The sequence below is a fragment of the Pleurodeles waltl genome, chromosome 5 (genome assembly GCF_031143425.1).
Source record: "Pleurodeles waltl isolate 20211129_DDA chromosome 5, aPleWal1.hap1.20221129, whole genome shotgun sequence".
NCBI lineage: Eukaryota > Metazoa > Chordata > Amphibia > Caudata > Salamandridae > Pleurodeles > Pleurodeles waltl.
In genome coordinates, this window is record NC_090444.1 from 1,316,023,572 (window position 1) to 1,316,036,523 (window position 12,952).

Below are 12,952 nucleotides of genomic sequence, written 5' to 3' on the forward strand. Positions count from 1 at the left end.
CCGCTGGGCTGGCTGGCGGTCTGAAGGCGACCGCCCGCCAGCCCAGCGGGAAAGTCAGAATTACCGCCGCGGTCTTTCGACCGCGGAACGGTAACCTGACGGCGGGACTTTGGCGGGCGGCCTCCGCCGCCCGCCAAGGTCAGAATGAGGGCCTTAGTAACATGCTTGCTTCTTGTCTAGTGAAAATCTACCAACTTTAGATATGTTGAAAAACTAGACGACAAGGGGAGTGCAAGGTGGTGTGCCTCTCATAGATCCGAACAAGTTTTCTTATCCACAATGTCCTACGAATCTCAGAATGTGACCAAAATCACACATTTTCCTTGCATTTCTGTGCCATATTCTTCATGAACCAGAAATAAACCACAAGTTTCCTACAACCCTACTACCCCTCGGTCTCCGTAGAAAAATGATACCTCACTTGTGTGGGTGCCCATAGCAGAGTCAGCCTAAAAACATATAAAAATACATGTGGGAAAATTTTTTATTTAGACACATTTTGTGGTTTGCAAAGGATTCTGGGTAAAACAAATGTGGTAAGAGCCACACAAGTCACCACATCCTGGATTCCCCTAGGTGTCTAGTTTTAAAAAATGTATAGGTTTGCTAGGTTTGCCTAGGTGCCGGGTGATCTAGAGCCCGCAATCCACAGCTAGGCGCACTGCAAAAAACTGTTTTCAGTGGAAAAATATAGTGTGTTCATGTTTAGTTTTGGGCCGTTTCCTGTCGCAGGCACTAGGCCTAGCCACACATGTGAGATACCATTTTTATCATAAGACTTGGGGGGGAACCCAGAATAGCAGAACAAGTGTGATTACCAAATGCCTTTCTCTGCTTTTGAGCCTTCCAAATGTAAGACAGCGTGTAAGAAAGAAGTCTTTTTGAAAAAAGCCAGCTAATTCACATGCTAGTATGGGTACCCCCACATTCAGCGCTGTGCAAATAACCACTGTTTATAAACTCTATGGGGGTGATTCTGACATTGACGGGCGGCGCAGGCCGCCCGCCAATGTTCCCCCGTCAAAATACCGCTCCGCGGTCACAAGACCGCTGAGGGTATTTTGAGATTTGCCCTGGGCTGGCGGGCGGCCGCCAAAAGGCCGCCCGCCAGCCCAGGGCAAATCTACCTTCCCACGAGGACGCCGGCTCCGAATGGAGCCGGCGTAGTGGGAAGGTGCGACGGGTGCTGTTGCACCCGTCGCGTATTTCAGTGTCTGCAAAGCAGACACTGAAATACCTTGCGGGGCCCTCTTACGGGGGCCCCTGCAGTGCCCATGCCATTGGCATGGGCACTGCAGGGGCCCCCAGGGGCCCCGCGGCACCCCCTACCGCCATCCTGTTCCTGGCGGGAGACCCGCCAGGAACAGGATGGCGGTAGGGGGTGTCAGAATCCCCATGGCGGCGGAGCGCGCTCCGCCGCCATGGAGGATTGCCCCGAGCAGCGGAAAGTCGGCGGGGGACCGCCGACTTTCCGCTTCTGACCGCGGCTGAACCGCCGCGGTCAGAATGCTCGTGGGAGCACCGCCAGCCTGTTGGCGGTGCTCCCGTGGTCGGTGGCCCTGGCGGCCACCGGCCGCCAGGGTCAGAATGACCCCCTATATCTTGTGCCCATTCCGAAATAACTAAATGAATTGCTGTATACACAGTACACAATCAATCAATCAGGAATTTGTAAAGCGCACTACTCACCCGTGAGGGTCTCAAGGCGCTGAAGAGGGGGGGAGGTACTGATACTGCCCAAACAGCCAGGTCTTGAGAAGTTTTCTGACGGTAAGGAGGTCTTTAGTCTGGCGCAGGTGGGTGGGAAGAGTGTTCCACGTTTTGGGTGCGAGAAAGCTCTACCGCTGGTTGTAGTTCTGCAGACGCGTGGGATGGCTGCGAGGGTGAGGTCGGCGGACCAGAGATGCCGGGTTGGGGTGTAGAAAGAGAGCCGTCTGTTGAGGTATTCTGCTCCGGTGTTGTGCAGTGCTTTGTGAGAGTGGGTGAGGAGTTTGAAGGTGATTCTCTTGTTGACTGGGAGCAAGTGCAGGTTTCTCAGGTGGTCTATGATGTGGCAGTGGCGGGGGATGTCCAGGATGAGCCATGCGGAGGTTTTCTGGATGCATTGCACCTCTTCTGGAGTTTGGCGGTGGTTCCTGCGTAGAGGGCATTGCTGTAGTCCAATCTTGAAAAACCATTGCAAGGTGCATCTCTGTTATTGGCTCTGGGTACCTTGGGTTCTTGGAGAACCTACAACCCCTATATATCCCTGCAACCAGAAGGGTCCAGCGGACGTAACATTATATTGCTTTGTGAAAATCTGTCAAATGTTACAGATGAAAACTAAAACACAAATGGCTGTATTATCCAACTCAATTTCAATACTTTTTTCATTTAATAAGAAAACCTTGAAGAATCAACACAAATGACCACTTGCTGAATTTAGAATTTTGTCTACTTTTCAAAAATGCATAGCTGTCCAGCACCTGCCTCTGGTTTTACACCAATTTCTGTCACTAATTGGAAGGAGGGTAAAAGCATTAAAAAAAAATAGGGAAAATGTGGTATGTCCCAGTAAAATGCAAACACTGTGTAGAAGATTTTGTTTTTCTCATTCTAGTCTGCCTGTTCCTGAAAGCTGGTAAAATGGCAATTTTAGCAACACAACCCCTTCATTGTTGTAATTTGCAGGTAAGAAAATAGATGCCTTCTTTTGCAGCACTTTTTCCACTTATTCCACAAAGCCCAAAATGTAGCTGTAATTTGGCTAATTTCTCGTCTCTGGGGGAATCCACAAACCCTGGGTACGATTCGAATCCCCAGGATGTTGGGAGAAAAAAAACAAGGACACAAATTTGGCGTGCGTAGCTTATGTGGATAAAAAGTTAAGCGGCCTAAGCACAAACTACCCCAAATAACAAAAAAAAGCCTTAGCAGAGAAGGGGTTACTCCTAATCTCAACTTAACCACAACTGTTTTTCCTTGTTTACCAATATCATCCACTCCTTCCACACTTTCTTTCATCATTTTTATTACTAGGTAAGGAGGGTGGGATAATGCTAGCCTTCTTTTCTTTAATAACATCACGATTCTCCACCCACGAAAGTTATGAGAATCGACATTTATATTAGGCTCTGTAATTTGCTTGGCCAAAAGCTTGCCCTCTCCTTTCAGCTCCAGTGTATAAATTTCCTCCTCTAAAAACAGTTCTCCTTGAAGTTTGATCATTAACTAGAAGTGGAAACATATTTGCCTAAGGATTTTACCATCCCTTCTCTAAACAATAATCCTTTAGCCTCTTGAGAGGATTCCTTCTGTGCTAATACTCCCAATCTTGGGTTTATGCACAGTAAGATTGCCTCTCTCCTTTCCATAATTAGACCTGCTTTGGAATTGTGCTAGAAAGCAAATATCCAGCCCTCTGACTCCATCCTCTCAGGAGCTAAATATTAATGCCATTTCCGTTGACATAAGTCTCCTCTACCACAACAAATATACGCACCACCAGAACGTTTAATATTCTATCCTCGCATTGCTCTAATGCACATTCCAATCCTTCTCTTGTATCCCTTCCAGGTTTAAATAGATAGGATAATAACTCTGGGTCTAAATTTGGTGTCTTTTTTTCTCCAATTACTGGTCTTGAGCATTCTGTCCCCATCACATTTCTCTTCTCTTGCTCTAGAGGCCTTATGATTCTATACTTTATATAATCTGCCACATGTTTCATTGGCCATCAACTCAAACATCTCGGATGTCTTACCCCCCTTTGGGTCAAATAACTTCTGTCCTATTCAGTCCCGTACTGGTATGTTCCAATACCCCATCATTCGGAGGAATAGCCTGCCTTCTTCTCATGCTGCTAAGGACACCTTTTCTATGTGAGTCGCTTAGGACTCCATTCCCTGAATTTCCAGCCTACTTCTCCAGTGACATATCTTTTTTTTCTTAAGAAGCTTACCTCCTGGACCTTTACTTATTAAATCCTCTTCTTCTAAAAATGACCAAAAATCTTCATCATTCCCTATATTTTTGTTCCTGCTTTTAAATATGGGTTTCATCGTTTCATCCATAACGTTCTTAATCTCCTGCCTCACAATGTCCCTTAACCTACCTTTCTCATTTGCTTCCTGCTCCTCAACCATCCTGACTACACTTAACTTAGAATTGCCAATCGCAAATCAAATTTCAAAATTTTTTAGACATAAAATTTCCTTTTTTCACTTGCAATTTAAACCCCCCATACTTTTAGTTCTCTCACCGTATGGCAAAACAGCATGGTTGGTACTGTCTTTTTGCAACAACTTTCTGATCATGTTACTATGTAGCAAGTTCCTTTCCTCTAACGTATGAGTTTATAAGACTAATTTCTCATGAAAAAAGGCCTCATGTGGTGTGTGCCCATTCCAAAGATAACTGCATGCTTTTAACTTCTGTTTGAAGCTCACCCTGCCCTTTAGCCCTTACTTTCCAAACGATCCAAGGCGATGCGTGATGCTCTTTTTAAAATAGCCTACCTCAAATGGATTTGCTTCACCCTGCGATCGTGACTGCATGATCCTGAAAGTATTTAAAGAAAAGTTCTTATCAAGTATTTATACCTCTGTTTACCTACTAAAGAAACTCTCTGTTTCAATTACAATCACTTACTGTTTAGACTGAAACAATTTATGCCATTACTTTATTTTATGTATATTATCTTAAAATCTATAATTTGGATTTACACTATTATCAAAATTCAAAAACATGACTCCTACCTCAGACATTTAGAAATGGATATACTTATCTGCTCAGAAGCAGCAAACAAAAGAGGGAGAAGATGGAATGTTGCTGGGTATTATGGACTGTGTGTTCTAGACTTCTTAACAAGTGTCAAGTAATGTTCTGCTTTGGATCTTTGAAGAGTTTGCAGCTTGGAAGTAGTAAATACAAGATAATGCATAATGCTAACTTCCGGTCTTGCCATAACATTTCCAGCTGCTGTGATAGGCCTTTCTATGCATTGCTGGCTTTCTTCCCCGATGGATGGCAGAGGGCACAATGTTGGGAAGTGAGGGATGAGATGGCACAAAGGGTGATGGGTTGGGTAGCTGGAGGCGAGTAGGTGGGCTGTCTTCCACACTGCATAAGCCAGCACTTTGAGCGTTGTCTCATTCAGCATGGTGACAGAGAGCAGAGGCAGAGGTGAATGAACTTGGATGTGTTGGACTTCAATGCTCAATGAATAAACTGCACTGTACTTTGTTTCCTGTCATTGTTGAATTCAGTACGCATGGCTTAACATTACACCTCTGCTCTGCGTAGCACTTGAAAACAAAGGCTGCACTTTATAAAATTATACAGGGGGGAAAAAGCATATGATGGGGATCAGAGCGATAGCATAGACTAAACTTGAGCGGCCCTCTCTTAGTCTATTTTATTTCACTCGGAGCTGAAAAACGTACCCGTTATACACCATTATCCATCCACTATTCTATATGTTGAATAAAATGAATTTATTGTGTCTAATCATATAGGTACGCCTGCAAGGTTGTCAATCACTACCAAAAGAAAACAGGGCATTGTTTCAGGGACATTAGCATCTGGGTGTATTCTGCAGCATTCTTGCGTTACAATGTTGTAGTAAAAATTGCACTGGCAATAGGAAAATTAACAAGGTACCATCTCTTAATCAGCAAATCCATCTTTTATATAATCTCTTGTTATCCACTCCAACAAATAACCTGCTGTACATATTGGTTGGAATGACAACATGTTTAGAGAAATTTGCAGGGAAAGGAAAACCTACTGCCAGCAAATTGCTCGGTCACATCTATAGAGGATCCATTATTGTGAGTGGATGTACACATGACAAACTACTACCAAGAAAGGATATTTCAGTTTTATTTGAACCAGTATTTAACACTGCTGCTGGGAAGTGGCTACAAAAATGTTACAGATAAAATATTTACAAAAAAAATAATATTTCTCTTTCACATGTGATTAACTCCATCATGATACTCAATCCCATTTCGACGTTTTTCTTCTCATGTACCGGTTTCCTTCACTGTCAATAGCTTCATAAAGGTCCTTTTTATTTTCGGCAGTTGCATGTAGGTAACCAATGTAAGCCACACAAAGAGTAATTGTGACCAGTCCAAAAGCCATCACCGGTTTGTTCTGCCAAAAAAAAATAATAATAATAATTAAATCAGCTTATTAAACTACTGTGCCTATAAATTTCAAAACTACCACATGTTCCTTAATTGTCTAAAACACTAAGGTGCACTAAGAGTCCCCCGTTTTCTTTTGACTTAATTAAGCATGCGTCCTTGCAAGGATGGAATGTTCCAAAGTATGTTGCTATGATTAAATGAGTGAATAACCAGTTTTATTGTGCCAGCACCATGGCACACAACCCTGGGCATCGGCTGTTGCATGAGATGGACTTTGATCATGCAAAGGGTGACAGATGAGTGGCAAAGGATGGGGTTTGAGCCCCTACAGAGCTCAAGGAAGGTGGGTGTGATTGTGCGAGCTCAGGGATGCTTTGTGTTGGCATACTCTCAGCTATGCATGAAATGATTATTACGTGTGCCAGCATCCCCGGAATCACAGACACTTGGGACCTCATTAAGAGTTCGGAGGACAAACTGTCCGACGGGGAGGTTGCTGCCACACTGGCTACCTCCCTGCCTGACCCAGTAAGAGTTTCTTGCCGGGCAGGCAGGGGGAAACCAAGGTTTCCACCTGCTAGCCTAGCGAGAAATAGGGTGCAGCATGGTCTCTGGCTTGTAACTGAGCCGGCAGAAATGCTGCCACCGCAGGGTGCACCAGCACCCTAGCAATGTTCACTGTCATAATGAGGCCCACGGTCTCTCAGGTGCAGGTTTCAGGCGTGGAAGGGTTGCTGAAGGAGTAGTGGTCCAGATGAAATGAAGCAGAAGTCTAGCAGCAGCAGATGCAAAAAGCAGGAATACCCAGACTGCTCTGCAATGCTCAACAAAGAGCTAGAAACACAACTATTATACACTTGTTGTATATGGCCTTCATAGAAAACCATTAGCACGAATACAGATACAAATGAGTACACATTCAAGTATTTAAAGCTGGAATGTCCACTAGGTGCAATACAAAAGTATTTTTGAGACACAGGTGCGATAGGAGTGCTGTGCAGAGCGGGGCTCCGGTGTATTTCAGAGAGTTTAAAAAAGCACTATGGCCCCATTTGACAACATAAGTCACTTGATACAGATTGCTAAATGTTGGGTGCTTTTGGATAAGTAAAAGACAAGCCAAGCTAGAATAGAGGAAAAGCTTTTCTTGACCCCTTTTATCAGAGCTCATCAGATGAATGTTACTTCGTCCACTGATGAGCAGGTCTAGCATTTTTGCAAACTTAGCCTTAACAACTTAAATCCACATGCAAATTGTCAATCCACATGTGAAAAGGTCTTTAGGTATAGTCAAATAACAGGGTCACAAATCAGTGTATTAACTGTAGGGCGATTTAAGTATTCAGAAAAACTTTATCAAGAAAGAAGAGTTTACTGTCTATTTAAATGGGCATGTGAGCGGTTGGTTTAGGCAAGCTCATGAAGTGTCATGGGGGATCCGTAAAGAGTATGTTCAATGGGCTTTAGAAGCTGATAAACGTAACCATATGTTGTCTATAGTACAAATGAAATTAGGCTTAGATAATACTTAAATGTATGAAGAAAATGCCACTTCCCTCTAAAGGGATAATACATTCTTAAGACGTGCTTTTTTAACTGCATTAAAGTGCCCTTACCAAACTGCCAATATACATGTAAGAAAGAGCATGACATTTTGGGATCCTATCGATATTTGAAGTCAAACTCCTGTGGATACCCTTTAAGCCTCACTTAAAATAACCCAAAATGAAAGATGCTTACAGGTTTAATAAAAAGCTCTGGATTAACAGCTCGAAATAGGCTGGTTGTTTGAACACCCCTGAAACCTGGATTCCTGTAGCCGCTCTCTTTTGGGGGTTCATTTTTCAGACCTGGAGGTTCTGAAGATGACATGCTCACAAGCAGCAGCTTCTTGCCTAAAGATAAAAAGGGCTTGTTTTATTTTTTAATTCATCTTTCCAAGTAATCCACTGGAATGTGAATTATTACTCTTACATGGAACATATATTTGAACACAATTAACTTTGTTCATATAAATGTTTTTACACTGATAATTTGTACATATATATCTACTAACCTCTCCTGTACTTTTAAACAAGCTAGCAAATCAGAAAACACAAAAAGAACAAGTAATACAACCTTAAGTAGTCAACAAAGCTGAAACCACATGCACAACAAGTACATGAGCATGTGTCAAACTGAACTACCTTTGTTTCCAATATGACCAATTGTGAGGATGAGTGGATGGTTTTTCTTTATAGCGGCATATCCTCTGTACTTTTTACCCTCACTATAATGCAAGTGGATGTTCAATATAATGAAATCAAGACAGCATCACGTCTTGTGATTCCAATAACTATCTTCCTTTTCAGCCAGTTCAAACCTTTTGATTGGGTCCTATGGTGTGAACTGAAATCCTCTCCTATTCCCTTCAGCTAATTGGGTTAGAGAATAAATTTATTTTTATGCATATGCACCTGAAGATAGATTTCTTTCCTAACAGCCCACCTGCAAATTGTTGGCTATAGACTTGAGAAATATTTCAAAATGGAACCCTGTCTCTCTGGAGACTTGTACTTGTAATGCACTAGCTGTGTTTCGTGAGGGTGGGTGGGACACAATGATTTCAAAGAAAAGTTTCCTTGTTGGTGATATTATGCCAAAAACATGCAGGAGTTTTTAAACACCACAATCAGTTGATCTCCAGTTTGAAAATTTGTGAGTGAGCACCTCAATTTAAATATACAATTCATCAAAATTAGTAACCCCTGTCTTTCAATAAAGGGATGACTTTTAAGATTCTATTGGCAATGACTGGGGTAGAGTTCTTAAGCTCCAATAGAGGTCTCATGGCACTACTGGAACAATAAAGGACAGTGTTAGAAAGGGGGTCTCTAGTAAGAAGAGTTTGCACCATGTCCAAGTAGGGGCCTTCACTCTAGTCAGGGTAAGGGAGCCACACAGCTAAGATAACCCCTGTTCACCCTCTGAGTAGCTTGGCACGAGCGAGCAGTGAGGCTTATCTCAGAGACAATGTGTAAAGTATTTGTACACACACACAGTAACACAGTGAAAACACTACAAAAGTACTCCACACCACTTTTGGAAAAATAACCAATATTTATCTGAGTAAAACAAGACCTACATGACAAAAATTCAATATAAACAATTGAATATATGAATTTTCAAAGATTACATCTTAGTATAGTGCTTAGAAACACAATAGCTCCAACTTAGGCTATAACAGCATCTTGATGGAGACGTTCCCAATAGTCTGACACCACTTGTGAGGCAGTGCGGGTCAGTCATGAAATCTCATAGACCCCAGGTACAGTACCTTGGATAACGATGAGGAAACAAAGACGTTGCACGGAGTCTAGGAGAGGAGGCGTCCCTGAAGCCAGTGCAGCAACAGTTCCGTATTGCTATTGGTGAGGTGAGATGTTGGTTCTTCACTGCTAGGCAGGGGAGGTGAGGCGCTGGTTCCTTATAGATGCAGAGGAGGTGAGGTGGTGTTGGTGGCGAGGCGTCGGTTCCTTACAACCCAGCAGGGTCGATGAATTCAGCAGATCAAGATGCGAGGCATCGACATTGCAGTGTTGCGATCATACCACGGGCCACAGGTGCTGCAGCAGAGTCGAAGTTGGGTGTCAAGGAATGAGTGACGAGGCACTGGGGACTCACTCTGTGGTGGGAGTTTGGGAGTGGACCGCCCGCGTCAGGCCAGCGGCATCGGACATTGCACTCAGAGGAGACCACAGATCCAGTGCAGGTAGCGGTGCCGGTTCTGAAGTCGCTCTGGAGTCTATGTGCTTGGTATTTTCTTGGTTGCACCAGAAATCACTCCCAAGAGCCCAGGAACTGGATTTGGCACCCCTCTGCAAGCCAGGACTCTCAGCAAGAGAGCCCAGGTGCTGGCAGATTAAGTCTTTGCATTCCCTGAGCCTTCTTAACAGGAGGCACACTCAGTCCAAGTCCTTGGAGAACCTTCAGAAGCAGGATGTAGAAAGCAAAGTACAGCCCATTCACTCCTAGGACAGAAGCAACAAGCAGCAGACCAGCACAGCAAAACAACAGGCAGAGTGGCAGTCCCTCCTACAGCATCCAGCTCTTCTTCCTGGCAGAATGTCCTCAGTCCAGAAGGATTCTAACTATGTGGTGTTAGAGGTCCAGCATTACCCATTTCTGTCTTTGAAGTAGGCAAACTTCAAAGAGGAGCCTTTGTAGTGGAGAAGACCCTGCCTTTACCTGCCCTAGCCCCAGACACACTCCAGGGGGTTGGGGGCTGCTTTGTGGGAGGACAGGCACAGCTTTAATCTTGTGCAAGTGTCAGCTTTTCCTACCTCTAGCTCAGGAAGACTCTTCATCCTGGTGATAGGCCATCAGGATATGCAGGGCACAACTCAGCTACCTTTCTATGACAGTCTAGAGTTAATACACAAACAGCCCAACTATCGTCCTGACCCAGTCTTATATTCAGCAGACAGGCAGATGCACAGAATGGTTACGCAAGAAAATGATCACTTTATAAAAGTAAACAAACACAAATGTTAGATGGAATGCAGAACCAATCAAACATTCATCCCCAGTCACAGATCTGGGTTTAATCCATCAATTCATTTGCTCACCATGCCACCACAGTTTGGACCCAGCCTTATGCAAATCAGTCCTGACCCTGTTCCCCATCGGAGCAGTCCAGCCTTAACTGCCAGGCCAGATAGTTTTCTAGTGTAATTTACACGTTCAATTGATTTAAAAGTTGACCGACTATGTACAGTGGGGTACCAACACCAGTTTTGAAAACTGAGAGCCTCATAAAAGTTTGGGTGGTGGAAAAGGCCGCCTGCCAAACTCCTGCAATCAGGAGACCACCAGTGCCGTCTCCTTCCCGCCGGCACTATTATGAGTTCCTGCTGGCCCAGCGGGAAACGCAAAACAACATTGACGCCGGCTTGTAATACGGCCGGCAACCATGCTGTTGTGAGTTGGGTGCACCAGCACCCGTCGTGCAAATCACTGTCTGCTTTTTTGTGCAACAGGTTTGGCCAGGGGGGCCCCCGCACTGCCCATGGGCAGTGCTAATGGCCCCCTGGGACTTCCGGCACCCCGTCTCCGCTAGCCTTTACATGGCCATGAAACTGCCATATAAACGCCGGCAGGGTGAGGGGTCGTAATCCCCAGGGCAGCACTGCATTAAGTGGTGCCCTGATGGATTGGGACTGCCAGCACTGCCAGCACCGCCAGGATGTCCGGCGGCCGAAAAGTGGTGGTGCTGGCAGTCCAAACATAGCTGAACCACCACGGTCATAATGTGACAGTCTGACCGCCGCTGCGAGTTTGGTGGTCCCAGGACTGCCATACTCGTAATTAGGGCCTGAATAATTAAGGGGGTTTACAGTTAATTTACAACCATAGTCGAAGTGTAATTTTGACGAAGCTGGGCACTGGAGAAGTGTTTCTAATGGTTCCCTAATGATCTTTTACCCAGTAAAATTGGTTTTACATTTTGTAGGTAGATGAAAGCTGCTCAGATGCTTTGCTGAGGCCTTTCGTTCTTCTAGATGAAGTGCCTAGATTATGATATTATTCATTTTATTCACTCTCAAATCTTGCTTGCAAAGTGATAATCGATGATGTCATCCAGACATCTTTCAGAATTCACAGGTTCCAAAAGTAGGGAACTCACTCACTCTTCTTCTGGTGTGCATATCTCTTTGAGGAACGTGCTGCCCTCTGGTGATTTGATCCATTCCTGATTTCCTGACCTATATTAAAATACTACAAATCTTTTTGCCTAAATGTTTCACCATTTACTTAACATTAAATATAATATACTTAAAATATTATTGCTTGTTTCAGTTTGCCAATGCCTTCCAGTGTGTGTTTTTGCCTGATCCATGCTAAAAAAATGTCCAAAATAAAATAATTTTGTTTAATTTATCACTTGAAGAAAGGTAAAACATTTTGAAATCTGTATGACTCTTTATCAATCAAGGAAGTGCCTTCTTTTCGGGCATGTATCATAGTGACTGGTTTCCTTTAGAAAGTAAATGTATATTGTCACTTTTGGAGTCAAACAGGAATCATGAGTTGGTGAGTGGATATTGAGTGACTCAAGAGTGGTCTGAAGTCCACCACTGGCATTGAAGCGTCTCTCTCACCTTAAGGGCTTAGACACACTATGGCTGAAATTCCACATGAGAAAGTATTGTGAACTTCCAGGCAAAATAAACACACAAGGCTGTCAGGTCTTAATTAGCCTGAATTCATTATTCCTCCATCATACTTTCTCACAGTGAATTGAATAATTTTTTGCTTGTATAAGCGCTACAAAAACTATGAATACATTTGTGTACCCCCCCATTAAGTTACATTTTACTGTAGTCTTGGTTTTGCACAGTAATTTTGTAGGAAGGTAGCCTCTTTCTAGCATTGTTACCCCCACTTTTGGCCTGTTTGTGAGTATATGTCAGGGTGTTTTTACTGTCTCACTGGGATCCCGCTAGGCAGGACCCCAGTGCTCACAGTGAAAACCCTATTTGTCAGTGTGTTTTATATGTTTCACTGGGACCCTGCTAGCCAGGACCCCAGTGCTCTTATTTGTGGCCTGAGTGTGTGTTCCCTGGGTAGTGCCTAACTGTGTCACTGAGGCTCTGCTAATCAGAACCTCAGTACTTATGCTTTCTCTGCCTTTAAAATTGTCACTGCAGGCGAGTGACCATTTTTACCAATTCTAATTTGCACACTGGAACACCCTTATAATTCCCTGGTATATGGTACCTCGGTACCCAGGGTATTAGGGCTCCAGGAGATCCCTATGGGCTGCAGCATTTCTTTTG

The 12,952-nt window shown here is 43.9% G+C and overlaps 1 protein-coding gene across 3 annotated transcripts in view; it reads right to left on the reverse strand.

Annotated features, from left to right (window-relative positions):
- Nucleotides 1–5,845: 5,845 nt before the first annotated feature.
- SMIM8 (small integral membrane protein 8) overlaps nucleotides 5,846–12,952 on the reverse strand; it is a 34,680-nt gene continuing 27,573 nt past the window's right edge. For all 3 annotated transcript variants that reach the window (XM_069235564.1, XM_069235565.1, XM_069235566.1), the window contains exons 2-3: nucleotides 7,875–8,029; nucleotides 5,846–6,138 (exon numbers count right to left, since the gene is read on the reverse strand). In XM_069235564.1, the coding sequence (XP_069091665.1) occupies nucleotides 5,980–6,138; nucleotides 7,875–8,006 (291 nt within the window). In that variant the 5' untranslated portion in view covers nucleotides 8,007–8,029 and the 3' untranslated portion in view covers nucleotides 5,846–5,979. The remainder of the gene's footprint in view (nucleotides 6,139–7,874; nucleotides 8,030–12,952) is intronic.